This window comes from Dendropsophus ebraccatus, chromosome 12 (assembly GCF_027789765.1).
Source record: "Dendropsophus ebraccatus isolate aDenEbr1 chromosome 12, aDenEbr1.pat, whole genome shotgun sequence".
Classification (NCBI taxonomy): domain Eukaryota; kingdom Metazoa; phylum Chordata; class Amphibia; order Anura; family Hylidae; genus Dendropsophus; species Dendropsophus ebraccatus.
Genome location: NC_091465.1, coordinates 77282362 through 77294578, shown reverse-complemented (window position 1 = coordinate 77294578; position 12217 = coordinate 77282362). Strand labels below are relative to the sequence as shown.

At 41.6% G+C, this 12217-nt stretch overlaps 1 protein-coding gene across 1 annotated transcript; it reads left to right on the top strand.

The window, feature by feature from the left end:
* The first annotated feature begins 3328 nt into the window (after positions 1-3328).
* On the top strand, positions 3329-4524 carry LOC138768773 (chemerin-like receptor 1). The gene has a single exon (XM_069946730.1). The coding sequence runs from the start codon at positions 3329-3331 to the stop codon at positions 4364-4366; it is 1038 nt and encodes a 345-aa protein (XP_069802831.1). The 3' UTR covers positions 4367-4524.
* Positions 4525-12217: the final 7693 nt, after the last annotated feature.

Below are 12217 nucleotides of genomic sequence, written 5' to 3'. Positions count from 1 at the left end.
GCTAGGGCTGTCAGTTTTATGGAGGCTGGAGTCCGAGCCCCAGACGTGATTGGGGAGAGAGACTCCAGCGGTGCCAGCTGCCAGTCAGCATTACACTATACTAAACACCCCAGCCCCTAAAAGATACAAAACATTTTTCCAACTTCCCCCTATAAATAATATTTTTGAGGTTCCGTCATACATTTTATGCTAAATTGAAAAAAGTACACTTGTTTTCTGGAAAAAAAAAAAAAAAAAAAAAGCCCTTACATGGCCCTGTACATTGTGAAATAAAAGTGCTATGACTCTTAGAAGGTGAGGAGAAAAAAATGAAAATGCAAGAATTAAAATTGGCGCTTGATCATTTAGATCATTTTGGGCTGAGTCATGAAGGGGTCAAATAATCAAAATGTGCCAAGTATATATATACTGCATGTGTGTCACATCAGGGAGGCACAGTGAGCCCTAACAGAACCTGTCCCTGTCCCTGAACCTGTCCCTCTGTCCCTGCCTACTTGATGTTCTGGAATAGGCGGCAGACCCCAAATGGGCAAAAGTCCCTACACGGCTAATATGCTGGGGCTGTCATGGGAGAATAGTCAACAGTCCACATCAAAACCACCAATAGAGTAAAATCACGCAACAAACCAAAGGCTCGGAACAGAGAGAGCAATAAACAACTAAATTAGAACCCGAGAGAAACCATATAACAAACCGAGGTCAGAAACACAGACAGGAGTGCAGTATGAGGGAATGCGGTCAGGTAAGTTCATAACAACAACTACACATCTAGACCTTTTGCTCTCTTGCTAGGTTATATTTGGCCATTTTCAACACCGCAAATTTCTCTTTTATTTCCTTCCTCTTTTTTGTACCAATGAAAGATGACGATGATAATAAAAGCAGAAAACATTACACTGCTCATCACACTGACCCCGGAGAGAAAAGAGTAGATGGTCATATGAGAGCCAAAGGTAAGGAGCAGATGATTTCTCCCAAAATACTATTGTTCACATTTAGATACTGTAAGTAGGGATGAGCAAATTTACAGTAGGAACAAAGCAAAGCACTTCCTTAGGATCAGGCTGCTAGCTTCGAAGTCGGTGCCGCTCCTCCTTGGATGCCGGGAAAAGCTGGATCCAGCCTCCGGAAAATTCTTGTAGTTTCCCAGGACTGGATCCAGCTTTTCCTGACAACCGGAGTAGAGCGTCATGAAGCGGCATGTACTTCAAAGCCGGCAGCTGACAAGCTAACGGCCGATCCTAACAAAGTGCTTCACTTCATTCCAACTGTAAATTCAAATCTGACCTGCTGATAGCCCCTTATAGCGCCCGGGACGCTGAGGAGGATGGTACGTGTGTTACCTTCCTCCTCTGCACCGGTCCTGCGCTGTTAGTCAAAGTAATCTTCACTCTGGTGCACTGTTAGGAGCCCTACCAAGTCATCCACCTGCTCCTTCTAATGATAATCAATGGAGCGGGTGGGCTCCCAACAGTGCACCAAGATTACTCTAACTATGAGCACAGGACCGGCCCCTGAAGAGGAAAGTAAGAGACATACCATCCTCCTCAGTGTCCCGGGCGCTATAAGGGGCTATCAACAGGTTATATTTGTCTAACCTGCCTATAGCTCCCCTTTAAGGAGAAATATCATGTTTGTAGACTGAATATTTAAGTCATTGTTAGTCGGCCAAACATCCCATGTAACACAGAAATGTGCCGGATGTGTGGATTAGTTACATGAAGCACTTGACTGTTATCTTAGATGTGTATTGAACGGACACAGTATAATATAGAACCTTTTGTGAGTAATTTTGGCAGTTTTGCTGAATTTTTGATCCATTTGAATTATGGAACCAACAAAAACCACAAAAGAGGATAAATACTAATATAACAAATATGTGAAGAGTGAAAATAGAAAACTATCCAAAGGGTATTTCTCAGGACAGTCAGTCAGATGAGTTTACAGAAAAGATGTACAAATATCTGTATACCTATTATTTACAATCATTAGTGTTAGGGCAACATGATATCAACAAAAGCCAAAAAGTAAGTGAAATTACAAATACATATGGTTCGTATGAAATTAAAAAAACAGGATCTACTTTCAGGATCGTAAAGGGGAACTATCAGCAAGTTAGACAAACCTAAACTGCTCATAGCCCCCTATTGAGAAGGAGCCATCAAGGAGCAAGGTATATCTCTTACCTTCATCCTTGGCGCCGTTCCCATGTACTTAGTCATTTACTCCATAGTCCAATAACACTGGGACACTGTTAGGAGCACTGTCCCATAGCAACAAGCTGGCCCACCCCTTCCCGTCTTGATAATCATTAGAAGGGGTGGTCTGGAACACGGGAAGATCAACACTATGAGAGTGGGGCAGTGCTCCTACAACTAAGTGCACAGTAACGGTGCCAAGGTTTAATGTAAGAGACATACCTTCATCTTTGGCATCTCCTGTGCAATAGGGGGTCATCAGCAGGTCAGATTAGTCTAACCTGCTGATATTTCCCCTTTAAAAAGCATCACCCTTGGCCATATCTGATACTTTGAGCACTGTGGAGCTTTGAGCTCAATATCCTTTTCTAACATCACACAGATCCTTTAAGTTAAACATAAAATAAGCAAAAAAAAAAAGGGGTCTGTGGAGCCTCATTTGCGAGTCTCATAACACAGGAATAGCCAGATATCTCTCCAGGGAAGACCTGTTGCCAAGGGGGGGGGGCTCCCAGTGGGGACATCACCAAACCACCCTGATACGCAGTCCCTTAAGTCCCACTCTGTTGTGCGCATTGGAACATTAATTGGGAAATACCAGGGTGGCCCCTTCTGAGTCAAAATCTAATTCTATTGCAAGTATTGTGACATGACACTTGTTTACTAAAGCCAGGCATCCATCCATAGACAGCTGTTTTGGGGTATTTGCCCATCGTCAGTGTGGGGCAGGATTCTGGCTAGCAGGGCAATGAAAAGTAGACCAACATATTACACCAATCACTAAGCTCAGGGAGATCGGTCAAAAAAAATCCAACAAAGTACTCAATCAAAAGTCTCCATTGATACATTGCCCCCTATAAATTTAAATATGCAAAAAAGGGGTCCGTGGAGCCTCAGTTGCAACTCTCAAAACATGGGAATAGCCAGAAGAAAAACCAACCAGTGGAAAAATCACTAAACCACCCTGATAGGTAGCCCATTAAGTCCCACTCGGTTAGGAGTATTGGAACATGAATAGGGAAATTTATAGGGGGCAATGGAAATATAAAATAAGGAATTATAATAACATGGTAACCTTTTCATGATATTGGTTTATGTGTCTTTAATTTGGTTGCAGGACATTGTACAATATGGAGAATGCGCTGTTCAACTACACTGAAGACACAGATGGTATAGAACCAGATGACATAGAAGATATAGACACAGACATTATTCTCACAATTCAATTTTTTAACATCAGTTTTTTAAGCATTGCCTTCATCCTGGGGATTACCGGGAACGGCCTGCTCATCTGGATTGCTGGATTCAAGATGAAGAAGACGGTCACAGTTTTATGGTTTCTAAACCTGGCTATAGCTGACTTTGTATTTGATATCATCTTCCCAATACGGATAACCAAGTTAATTATGGATGAACATTGGCCCTTTGGTCAAACCATGTGCAAGTTGGTCATCACCATTCAGTTACTCAACATGTCCGTCAGCACCTCCTTCCTGATGATCATCAGCATTGATCGATGTATGTCGGTCATGTGTCCGGTGTGGTCAAAAAACAACAGGTCTCCCAGGTTGGCATTAACCATTTCAGTTTCAATATGGTTAATCTGCTTCATCCTCACCTCCCCATATATTGCTTTCCTCAAGATTGATCAGGACTCTGAAAGTGGCCTCTCCTATTGTATGCCTATATATGATGATAAGGACATTAATATAGACATAATGAGGCATCGAGCTATGATAATCGTCAGATTTGTCTTCATGTTCCTCGTCCCCTTCCCCATTATACTGATTTGCTATAGTCTTATGGTAGTTCGGTTGAGAAGAAACAAAAGTCTATCAAGATCAAACCGACCCCTAAAAGTCATTATTACCATTGTACTTTGTTTTTTCTGTCTTTGGTTCCCGTACCATATGTGGAATTTACTAGAAGTCCTGAATGTTGAAATAGATCCCACCACTTATGAGGTCATATACAGCCTTGTGAACTGCATCGGCTTCTTCAACAGTTGCGTTAATCCCATCGTTTACGTCTTTGTTGGAAGAGACTTCAAGAAAAGTTTATTCAGATCTATTCCATTTCTTCTGGAGAACACATTCAAGGAGAAGGACGACTCCAATACAGATCCTCGAATCAATCAGTCTATGATTGAAACTGTAATGGAAAGTTAAAACATATGGAAAAGTAACATTCCAAAATCAGTAAAAACATGGCAATTTGTTTTTTAAGGTTTGCAGACATTTGGCAGGATTGTGTCCACCCCCCTTCCACTACATGAGACTCTGTTCCATCTCCATGGTTGTCCACAGTCTCTTAGGACTGTTTGAGGCAGAGATAGTGGGGACAAGTTCTGGGTTCACTGTCTGTGTCCACCCCGTCCCATCTCTGGTTGAACTCTACTTGTGGTTGTAACACTATAACACAAAGTTTCATAACATTATACAGAATAAGTTAAATTCTGGTAACATGCTTAACTGTTTAATCACTTTTTTTTTTTTTTTTTAAACTTCTAACAAAGAATATCACGGCTTTCATCAAAGCTTCTCATGACATCGCTTTATTTAACATATTGTTCACAGAGTACAGCTATGGCAATTTAATGCTTGCGTAAGATATCCAGGCCACCATACCTTCACATTAGTAGCACCTTGACTAACCAATATTATTGAAAAAGAATCATACACAGAGGAAAACAAGGCTATGTTCCCTCTTCGGGTACATAGTGGGGAAAGACGGACGTCTCGAAATATAGCCGGCCATCTATATTACGAGATGGCCGCATTTCCCTGCAATGTTCCCGAAGTGGGAACATAGCCTAAAACAGTTCACATAATACATCACATAAACCCATTTCTGTCAATATATATACAGTATATATATATATATATATATATATATATATATATATATATAATAATATAATATATTATATTATATATAATAATATAATACTCTTAAATCATTACGACAAGTCAAACTGAGCAGTCTTAAAGCGCCTATTGTTACTCATGGCGGATCCTTCTCTGTAATGAAGGTGTTCATTCTCTAAGGCTATGTTCACACACTGTCAAAATGGAAGCCATTTGGCCTCGAAATGATGGCCATTCTAAAACACAGCCATCCAATAGTAAAAAAAAAAACCAATGAAGTGGGAAGATAGCCATAAGCTATTCTCAGGTAGGTTCAAAAACAGCAAAATAAAAGCTAAATACCACTATAATTTTGAGTGCAAATAAAACATGTAAACAGATGGGGGGAAAAACATATTTCACAATGGCAGTGGTGTATAATGAGTATGGGGATTATTTTGACAGTTGTAATCAATTACATTTGTCATTGCGTAAGGTGTGTGCACTGCCAGGCCAATTTCTCATTGACTTCAACGGAGAACATTATTATATCAAAAAAAGGCTGTATTTTTAACTCAAAACAACGTCCATACCAGCAGGTCATTCACTTTTAGGGGAGGGGTTTCCTCGCACTGGGAGCGGACCGGCCCGCCTCCAGTGCTTCAGTCACTGATTAGGAATATGACGGCGTCGTATGCAAAAACCAAGACGCGTTTCAAAAAAAGGACCGTGGCACTGGCTTCCCTGTACCGCCACCGTTCTATCCATGTAAAACACTTAAAGCGAATGTACTGCTGGTAAATTCACTTTAAGATCTTACATTATGGAGTGCCATAATAATATTATCAGGAAGTGATGAAACTAGAGACATGTAATATTTGGCCGTCATCCACACCACATACAGCTCCGATGCGCCGATTTACATTGTTACAGCCCACAACACAGCTTGTATAGATAATATGAGGATGTCATTTTACATCATTTCTTCAAAGATCATAATCGTATATTCCTAATCATTTCCTTCCCCCTTTTGTTCCAATTATATATAATAAGAGCAGAAAACATAACATTCTTCATAACGCTGACCACAGAGACGTGGGGGGCACACAAGAGGACCGGACAAGACCACACAAGCCTGTATAGGTAAGGAGCAGATTATTCTAACAGAAATACAGTGAAACCTTGGATTATAAGTAACTTAGTATGAGAGAGACAATATGTTTGGCAAAACAAGCTAATAATTTTAAGAAATTGTAACTCGGTAAACAAACAAAGGTTTCTTAATACGAGCCCCCTGTGTCCCCATCCTGACACTGTACTGGGTAGAAATCCCTATCATTTAAACCCACCGCTTCCATTTGTGTTCATTTCTGTGAAACACCTAAAGGGTTAACAAACTTCCTAATTAATACTTTGAATATTTAAAGGGGAGCTGTTTTCATGATTGAGGGGATTGATGTGTTTTTTTTTCTTTACATACGGACCACTCAAATCCAGTAAAATGTATTATAGAAAAAAAATCCCAGAATTATTTGGATAGGTAAAAGTATTACAAAGTTATAAGACAGGTCAGGTTTTAAAAAAACTAACCTGATCCTAAAGGTGTGAAGCTTGACTACATAGAATCTGACATCATTTTTATTACATTATATTATTATTAGTTGCCATCCCTCTCCCAGCCTCATGTGCCAGAATAAAACACGTTTTTTCCTGCAAATACATCTAGTGCTGCAGACACGGCGGATATGGTAGGGGAGCTGCATAGTACATCTATAGGGTGCAGCTGGGAACTAGATCAGCACAATCGTACGGATTGGTTCCCTTTTAATGAAATAGCCGACATAACGGTGTGTAAACATGGCCTTAAAATGGGTTAGAAAAAAAAAAAAAACACTTGAGAAAGAAGTCAGCACAACTTCGAAACACGTTGTGTCGTTTGTTTTAATAAATTTTAAGTTTATTCACATTTATATTGCCTATCTTGGACCTGAGCCCGAATACACCCAGGGTTTGGAGTGGAGGATCTGACTATTTAAAATGGGTTAGGAAACCTATCTGGGCTGGGAGATTTGTTAGGTTTAGATGTGTGAGGTGGAATTCATAGGATTAGGTGCACACTTGAAAACACCAAAGGGAGGATACAAGTACGCCGGTCTTACATTAAGCCCTGTCCCCTTTTTCGCGGCAGGATTCACTAAAAGGCGTACGCCTCTTAGTGAATCCGGCTGGCCGCCCGAATCTGCGCCCAACGTACTAAATCTACACCTGCTTCCAGCAGGTGTAGATTTGCGCCAAGATTGCGCATAAATCATGATAAATGAGGCGCAGGAGGAGGCCACCGGAGGCGTACGCAAGGGAGAAGAGGCAAAGCTGCACCTTCTCCCTGGCGTACGTCTCTGGCATAAGTTTCGTAAATCCCCCCCCCCCCAAAGTCTCCAAAAACGATATTCATTTCGACCTTGTTGGGGAAGATGGCAGACGCACATCTAAAAAACAAATTTTAAAAAAGTTATTTTTTTCACCTGTCTGTGTTCCACGGTATCCACGTCTGGTGTCTTTAGCCACCAATGGCTATGTTCACACAATATTTTTTTCCTCTCCATTTAAAATTGCATCAGTTATTTCTCTTATGGTTGCCTGTTAGTGCTGGGACGGCTGTTGGTACATTATTCTAGTTCAGGTGGATTGATTGCCCTTTGGTACAGACAAAAACAGAAGGTGCAACAGCAACCCACAGGTGTAAGGGCTCACCGTATATACTCCTCCCAGTGCACACACAGCAAACACCTGCCCCGTAGATATTAAAAATTAATGTTGCCACGTTAAGGCGTCCCCAGAGACATGGTCCCTACTCTAGCATTTTCACACTAGTAATGGCCTCTCCTGGGCTAAATAAGCCTACAACTGGGCAGATAGGAGCCAAACAATCTCTTTTATAGCAGCCTTGGGACATGGGTGGAGTGCAGGCCAACAGGAGGTAGCCACACACCCCACATTCAACAGAAAAAAAGGGAAATTTTGGCAGCACATCTATAACTCTGTTCACACTGCAGGTTGCACGCTGCTTGTGGCTTAAGTACAGACAAAAAACGGAAGGTTTAACAGCAACCAACAGGTGCAAGGGCTTACCGTATATACTCCTCCCAGTGTACACATGGCAAACACCTGCCCCAGAGATATTAAAAATAAAATATTAAAAAAAATGGGCTCCTATCTGCCCAGTTGTAGGCTTATTCAGCCCAGGAGTGGCCATTGCTAGTGTGAAAATGCTAGAGTAGGGACCGTGTCTCTGGGGACGCCTTAACGTGGTGACATGGTACACTCTGTTTGATCAAATAGTTTGCTAAGATCCTCACTTTTTCAAAAAAAAATTTATATTTTAAAAAGTTTTTATATTTTCATTTTTAAGATCTACGGGGCAGGTGTTTGCCATGTGTACACTGGGAGTAGTATATACAGTAAGCCCTTGCACCTGTGGGTTGCTGTTGCACCTTCTGTTTTTTGTCTGTACTTAAGCCACAAGCAGCGTGCAACCTGCAGTGTGAACAGAGTTATAGATGTGCTGCCAAAATTTCCCTTTTTTTCTGATTGCCCTTCGGGTCTTTAACCTCTTAAGGACATAGGACGTACCGGTACGTCCTATGTCCTCACTTGCACTTCAAAGCGGGGCCGCGCAAAAAAATCCCAAAGTGCAAAATTGCGCATTTTTGGTCGCATCAAATCCAGAAAAAATTTAATAAAAAGCGATCAAAAAGACGTATATGGGCAATCAAGGTACCGATAGAAAGATCAAATCATGGCGCAAAAAATGACACCTCGCACAGCCCCATAGACCAAAGGATAAAAGCGCTATAAGCCTGGGAATGGAGCGATTTTAAGGAACGTATATTGGTTAACAACGGTTTGAATTTTTTACAGGCCATCAGATACAATATAAGTTATACATGTTATATATCGTTTTAATCGTAATGACTTGAGGAACATGCATAACAAGTCAGTTTTACCCCAGGGTGAATGGCGTAAAAACACATTTCCCCCAAATAAAAGAAATGCGTTTTTTTTTTCAATTTCAACACACTTCGAATTTTTTTCTGGTTTCGCAGTATACTTTATGCAAAAATTCAGCCTGTAATTGCAAAGTACAATTAGTGACGCAAAAAATAAGGGGTCATGTGGGTTTCTAGGTGGAAAAATGCAAGTGCTATGACCTTTTAAACACAAGGAGGAAAAACCGAAAACGTAAAAACGAAAATGGGCCATGTCCTTAAAGGGTTAATTGAAAGGCCATTGAATTTAATATTAAAAACGGGGAAATGATGATAAAGGAGAAAAATTGTGTGTGAACAGCTAAAAAATAACGTCCACTGTTTGCAATAGACGTCCGAAAATAATTGTCATGATCATTACTTTGACATCCGTCCAGATCAGATGCATTCCTTTGAAATCTATTAAATCGCGCCAATAACGGACGTCTTTTTAAATAGGAAAAGCGGGCGCCTTTTCTCTTTTTTTGACGTTGTGTGAACATAGCCTTACACTGACAAATTTTTTGAACTGCAGTAAAACAGCCTACAAAACATTTAGATTTTCTTTTAAATTCGGTTTGGACAAACCCAAACTTTATATTAAAGTTTTTCGAACCCGTCAAACCAAACTTTTGAAAAATCTGCTCATCTGTAGCTGTCCCAACAATGCCTGTACATCAAGGTAGAATGTCATCCCAGCTATGGGAACGATTCTGCCGTCCCTTTCATCCCTTGTAGACTCCGTTGGGGAATGGAGCAAAAACCAAGGTAATGGAGGGGTCAAAAGGGTAAAAAGAAGCACAGATAAGATGCAGTTACTATTCTGTACAAGCCGGAATATGTATGTATTTATTCATTTAGTGACAAATACTCAAAACATATCCTGCATTTTAATTCCATATAAACCCTTGAAGCAGGAAAAAGGAAGCAATGTGCTAACCATTTCATATAACTGGTTTCTGTATCTTTTATTGCAGGACACGGTATAATATGAAGAATAACACTTTTCCTTATTATGAGTATTATGAGGCATTCTACAATAACACAGAAGATCCAGAATATATAGACCATATAGACCCGGATATTCTTTCTATGTTCCAAATTTTTAACGTGATATTTTACAGTTTTTTCCAAGGTCATATTCCACTGTGCAGCCTGGACTGAAAGTCATGTGGACCGGGCAAATGCCTGGTGGGCCACCCAGATTGGCAGTCAGTATGATGCCTCTTCACTGCACATTTAAATCATGCAGTGGAAAAGAAGTGACAGTTCTTTTCACTCAACTACTGCAGAGGGCCAATACCTAGCAGTGGAAGATCTTCTCTGGCCCTTTAAGTGTAAGATGATGCGACGCGCTGACTGATAGAGGCTAGGTCCATTAGCTCCCCACTCTGCCAGTTACTCTTGTGTTCAAAAGGAAAGTACAGAGGGAGAATCTTCCTTCTGTTCACCATCGGGGATCTCAAAAGCCATTGCAGAGTCCTGATGGTAGCTATCACAACCAAAGACCTCCCTTTAAACTGCAGAAAATTTAGAAAAACTCTAATTTTGCCAAAATGTACGACTAATATGTCATGTAAAAACAATCTTAGAATTTCTTGGATAAGTAAAGGCATCACAGAGCCATAACTACAAAAAGAAAGACAGGTCAGATTTAAAAAATTGGCTCTGGTCCTTCAGGTCTTAAAGTTGTCTGTGGTGTTACAACTTGGCTCCATTCACATTATTGGAACTGAGCTGCAGTAATTCACGCAAACTAAGGGCATAGCATGCATTGTATGCTGCTGTTTTCCCATGATATGTGGGGGATGATATGGTGTGTGGGCTGGTGGGGCTTGAGTGCCAGGGCTGATTTTCAGTACGGCCATGCTTACAAATTAAGGCTATGTTCGGCCGTAGTTTTGCGGTGTATGACATAGCCTTATTTTCAATGGGATCCCGGCCGGAGCGTACACACATCGTATACACTCCGGACGGGATCCCATGCGGCGCCGGAAAAAACTGACATGTCAGTTTTCTGCGGCCGGAATTCAGTGAATTCCGGCCGCAGAAAGACCTTTCAGTTCACACAGTGAAGCAAGCGGCTCCAGACGCTTGATTCACTGTGGGCTATGGGAAGCTTTGATGCGGGCGCGCGCTGATGCAGAGGTCTGCTGCCGGAAAGATCCCCCGGAACGGCCGGGTGTTCACGTAGTGTGAACATAGCCTAAAACACAATGAAGTTTTAAACTTAAGCCCATAACTTTAGGGATATCCTTCACGCGCTTTACGTCAGCAACTTACCTGTCCTGGCCCCAGCCTTGTCCAGGTCTTGGCTGCTGGGAACGCCCTGGTAGGGGGACACTCCCAGAATATGTCTCTGTGTTCATAGCGGCAGGAGTGCCAGTCGTGTGACGTCATGGAGACCCAACGGCGTACGTCACCAGCCAGGGGGCTCGTAATAAACACAGCTGAACCACCGATGTATGGTTTGACTGACAGGTTTGTTAACCTGTCAGCTATCAGTGTTACAGGTGTCTTGCTTTGGAAATCAGGGCTTGGGCCAATCAGTCCCAGACATTCTCCCTGGTTCCCCTTATAATTCCGTCTATGACAGCACTGGACACTGGCTAATGAGTTCTGCTCTTGCTAAGTGTATATATCCCTATTTTCTTGTGTCTTTGATCCTCTGCTTTGCATTCTGATTATCCTTGTTGTCCTCCTGCGCTGACCATTTTGCCTGACCTCTGACTATGTTTGAGCTTCCTGATTTTGTTCTTTTTTTGCCTGGCTAGGACTCTCATCTATTTTTTATTGTGTTTGTTTGACTATCCACGTTTTGGGTTTCACTTATATAGGTCAGGGACTGTCACCAAGTTACACGCTGCCACCTAGGGCAGATAGCGGTAAGTAGGCAGAGACACAGGGGCGGGTACCAGCCTAAGATCCACCTGTCCGTGCCTGCCTCTTCTCTTATCTCCCGACACTTTATGATTTTATTCCTTCTTTTTGTACTAATGATTCGACCCTGGGACGGAAGTTCACCCCCCAACAGAGCAATTACCCAAAGCATAATGCTAAAGCAACGCTCAAGTGGTTCAAAGGGAAACATGCTGAAGAGGCAAGAGGTTATTAGAAATATTGAGGTACATGGGGACCAGAGATGAGC

Coding starts and splice junctions, on each gene's coding strand:
- LOC138768773 (XM_069946730.1), top strand. CDS start 3,329: ATGGAGAATGCGCTGTTCAACTACACTGAAGACACAGATGGTATAGAA.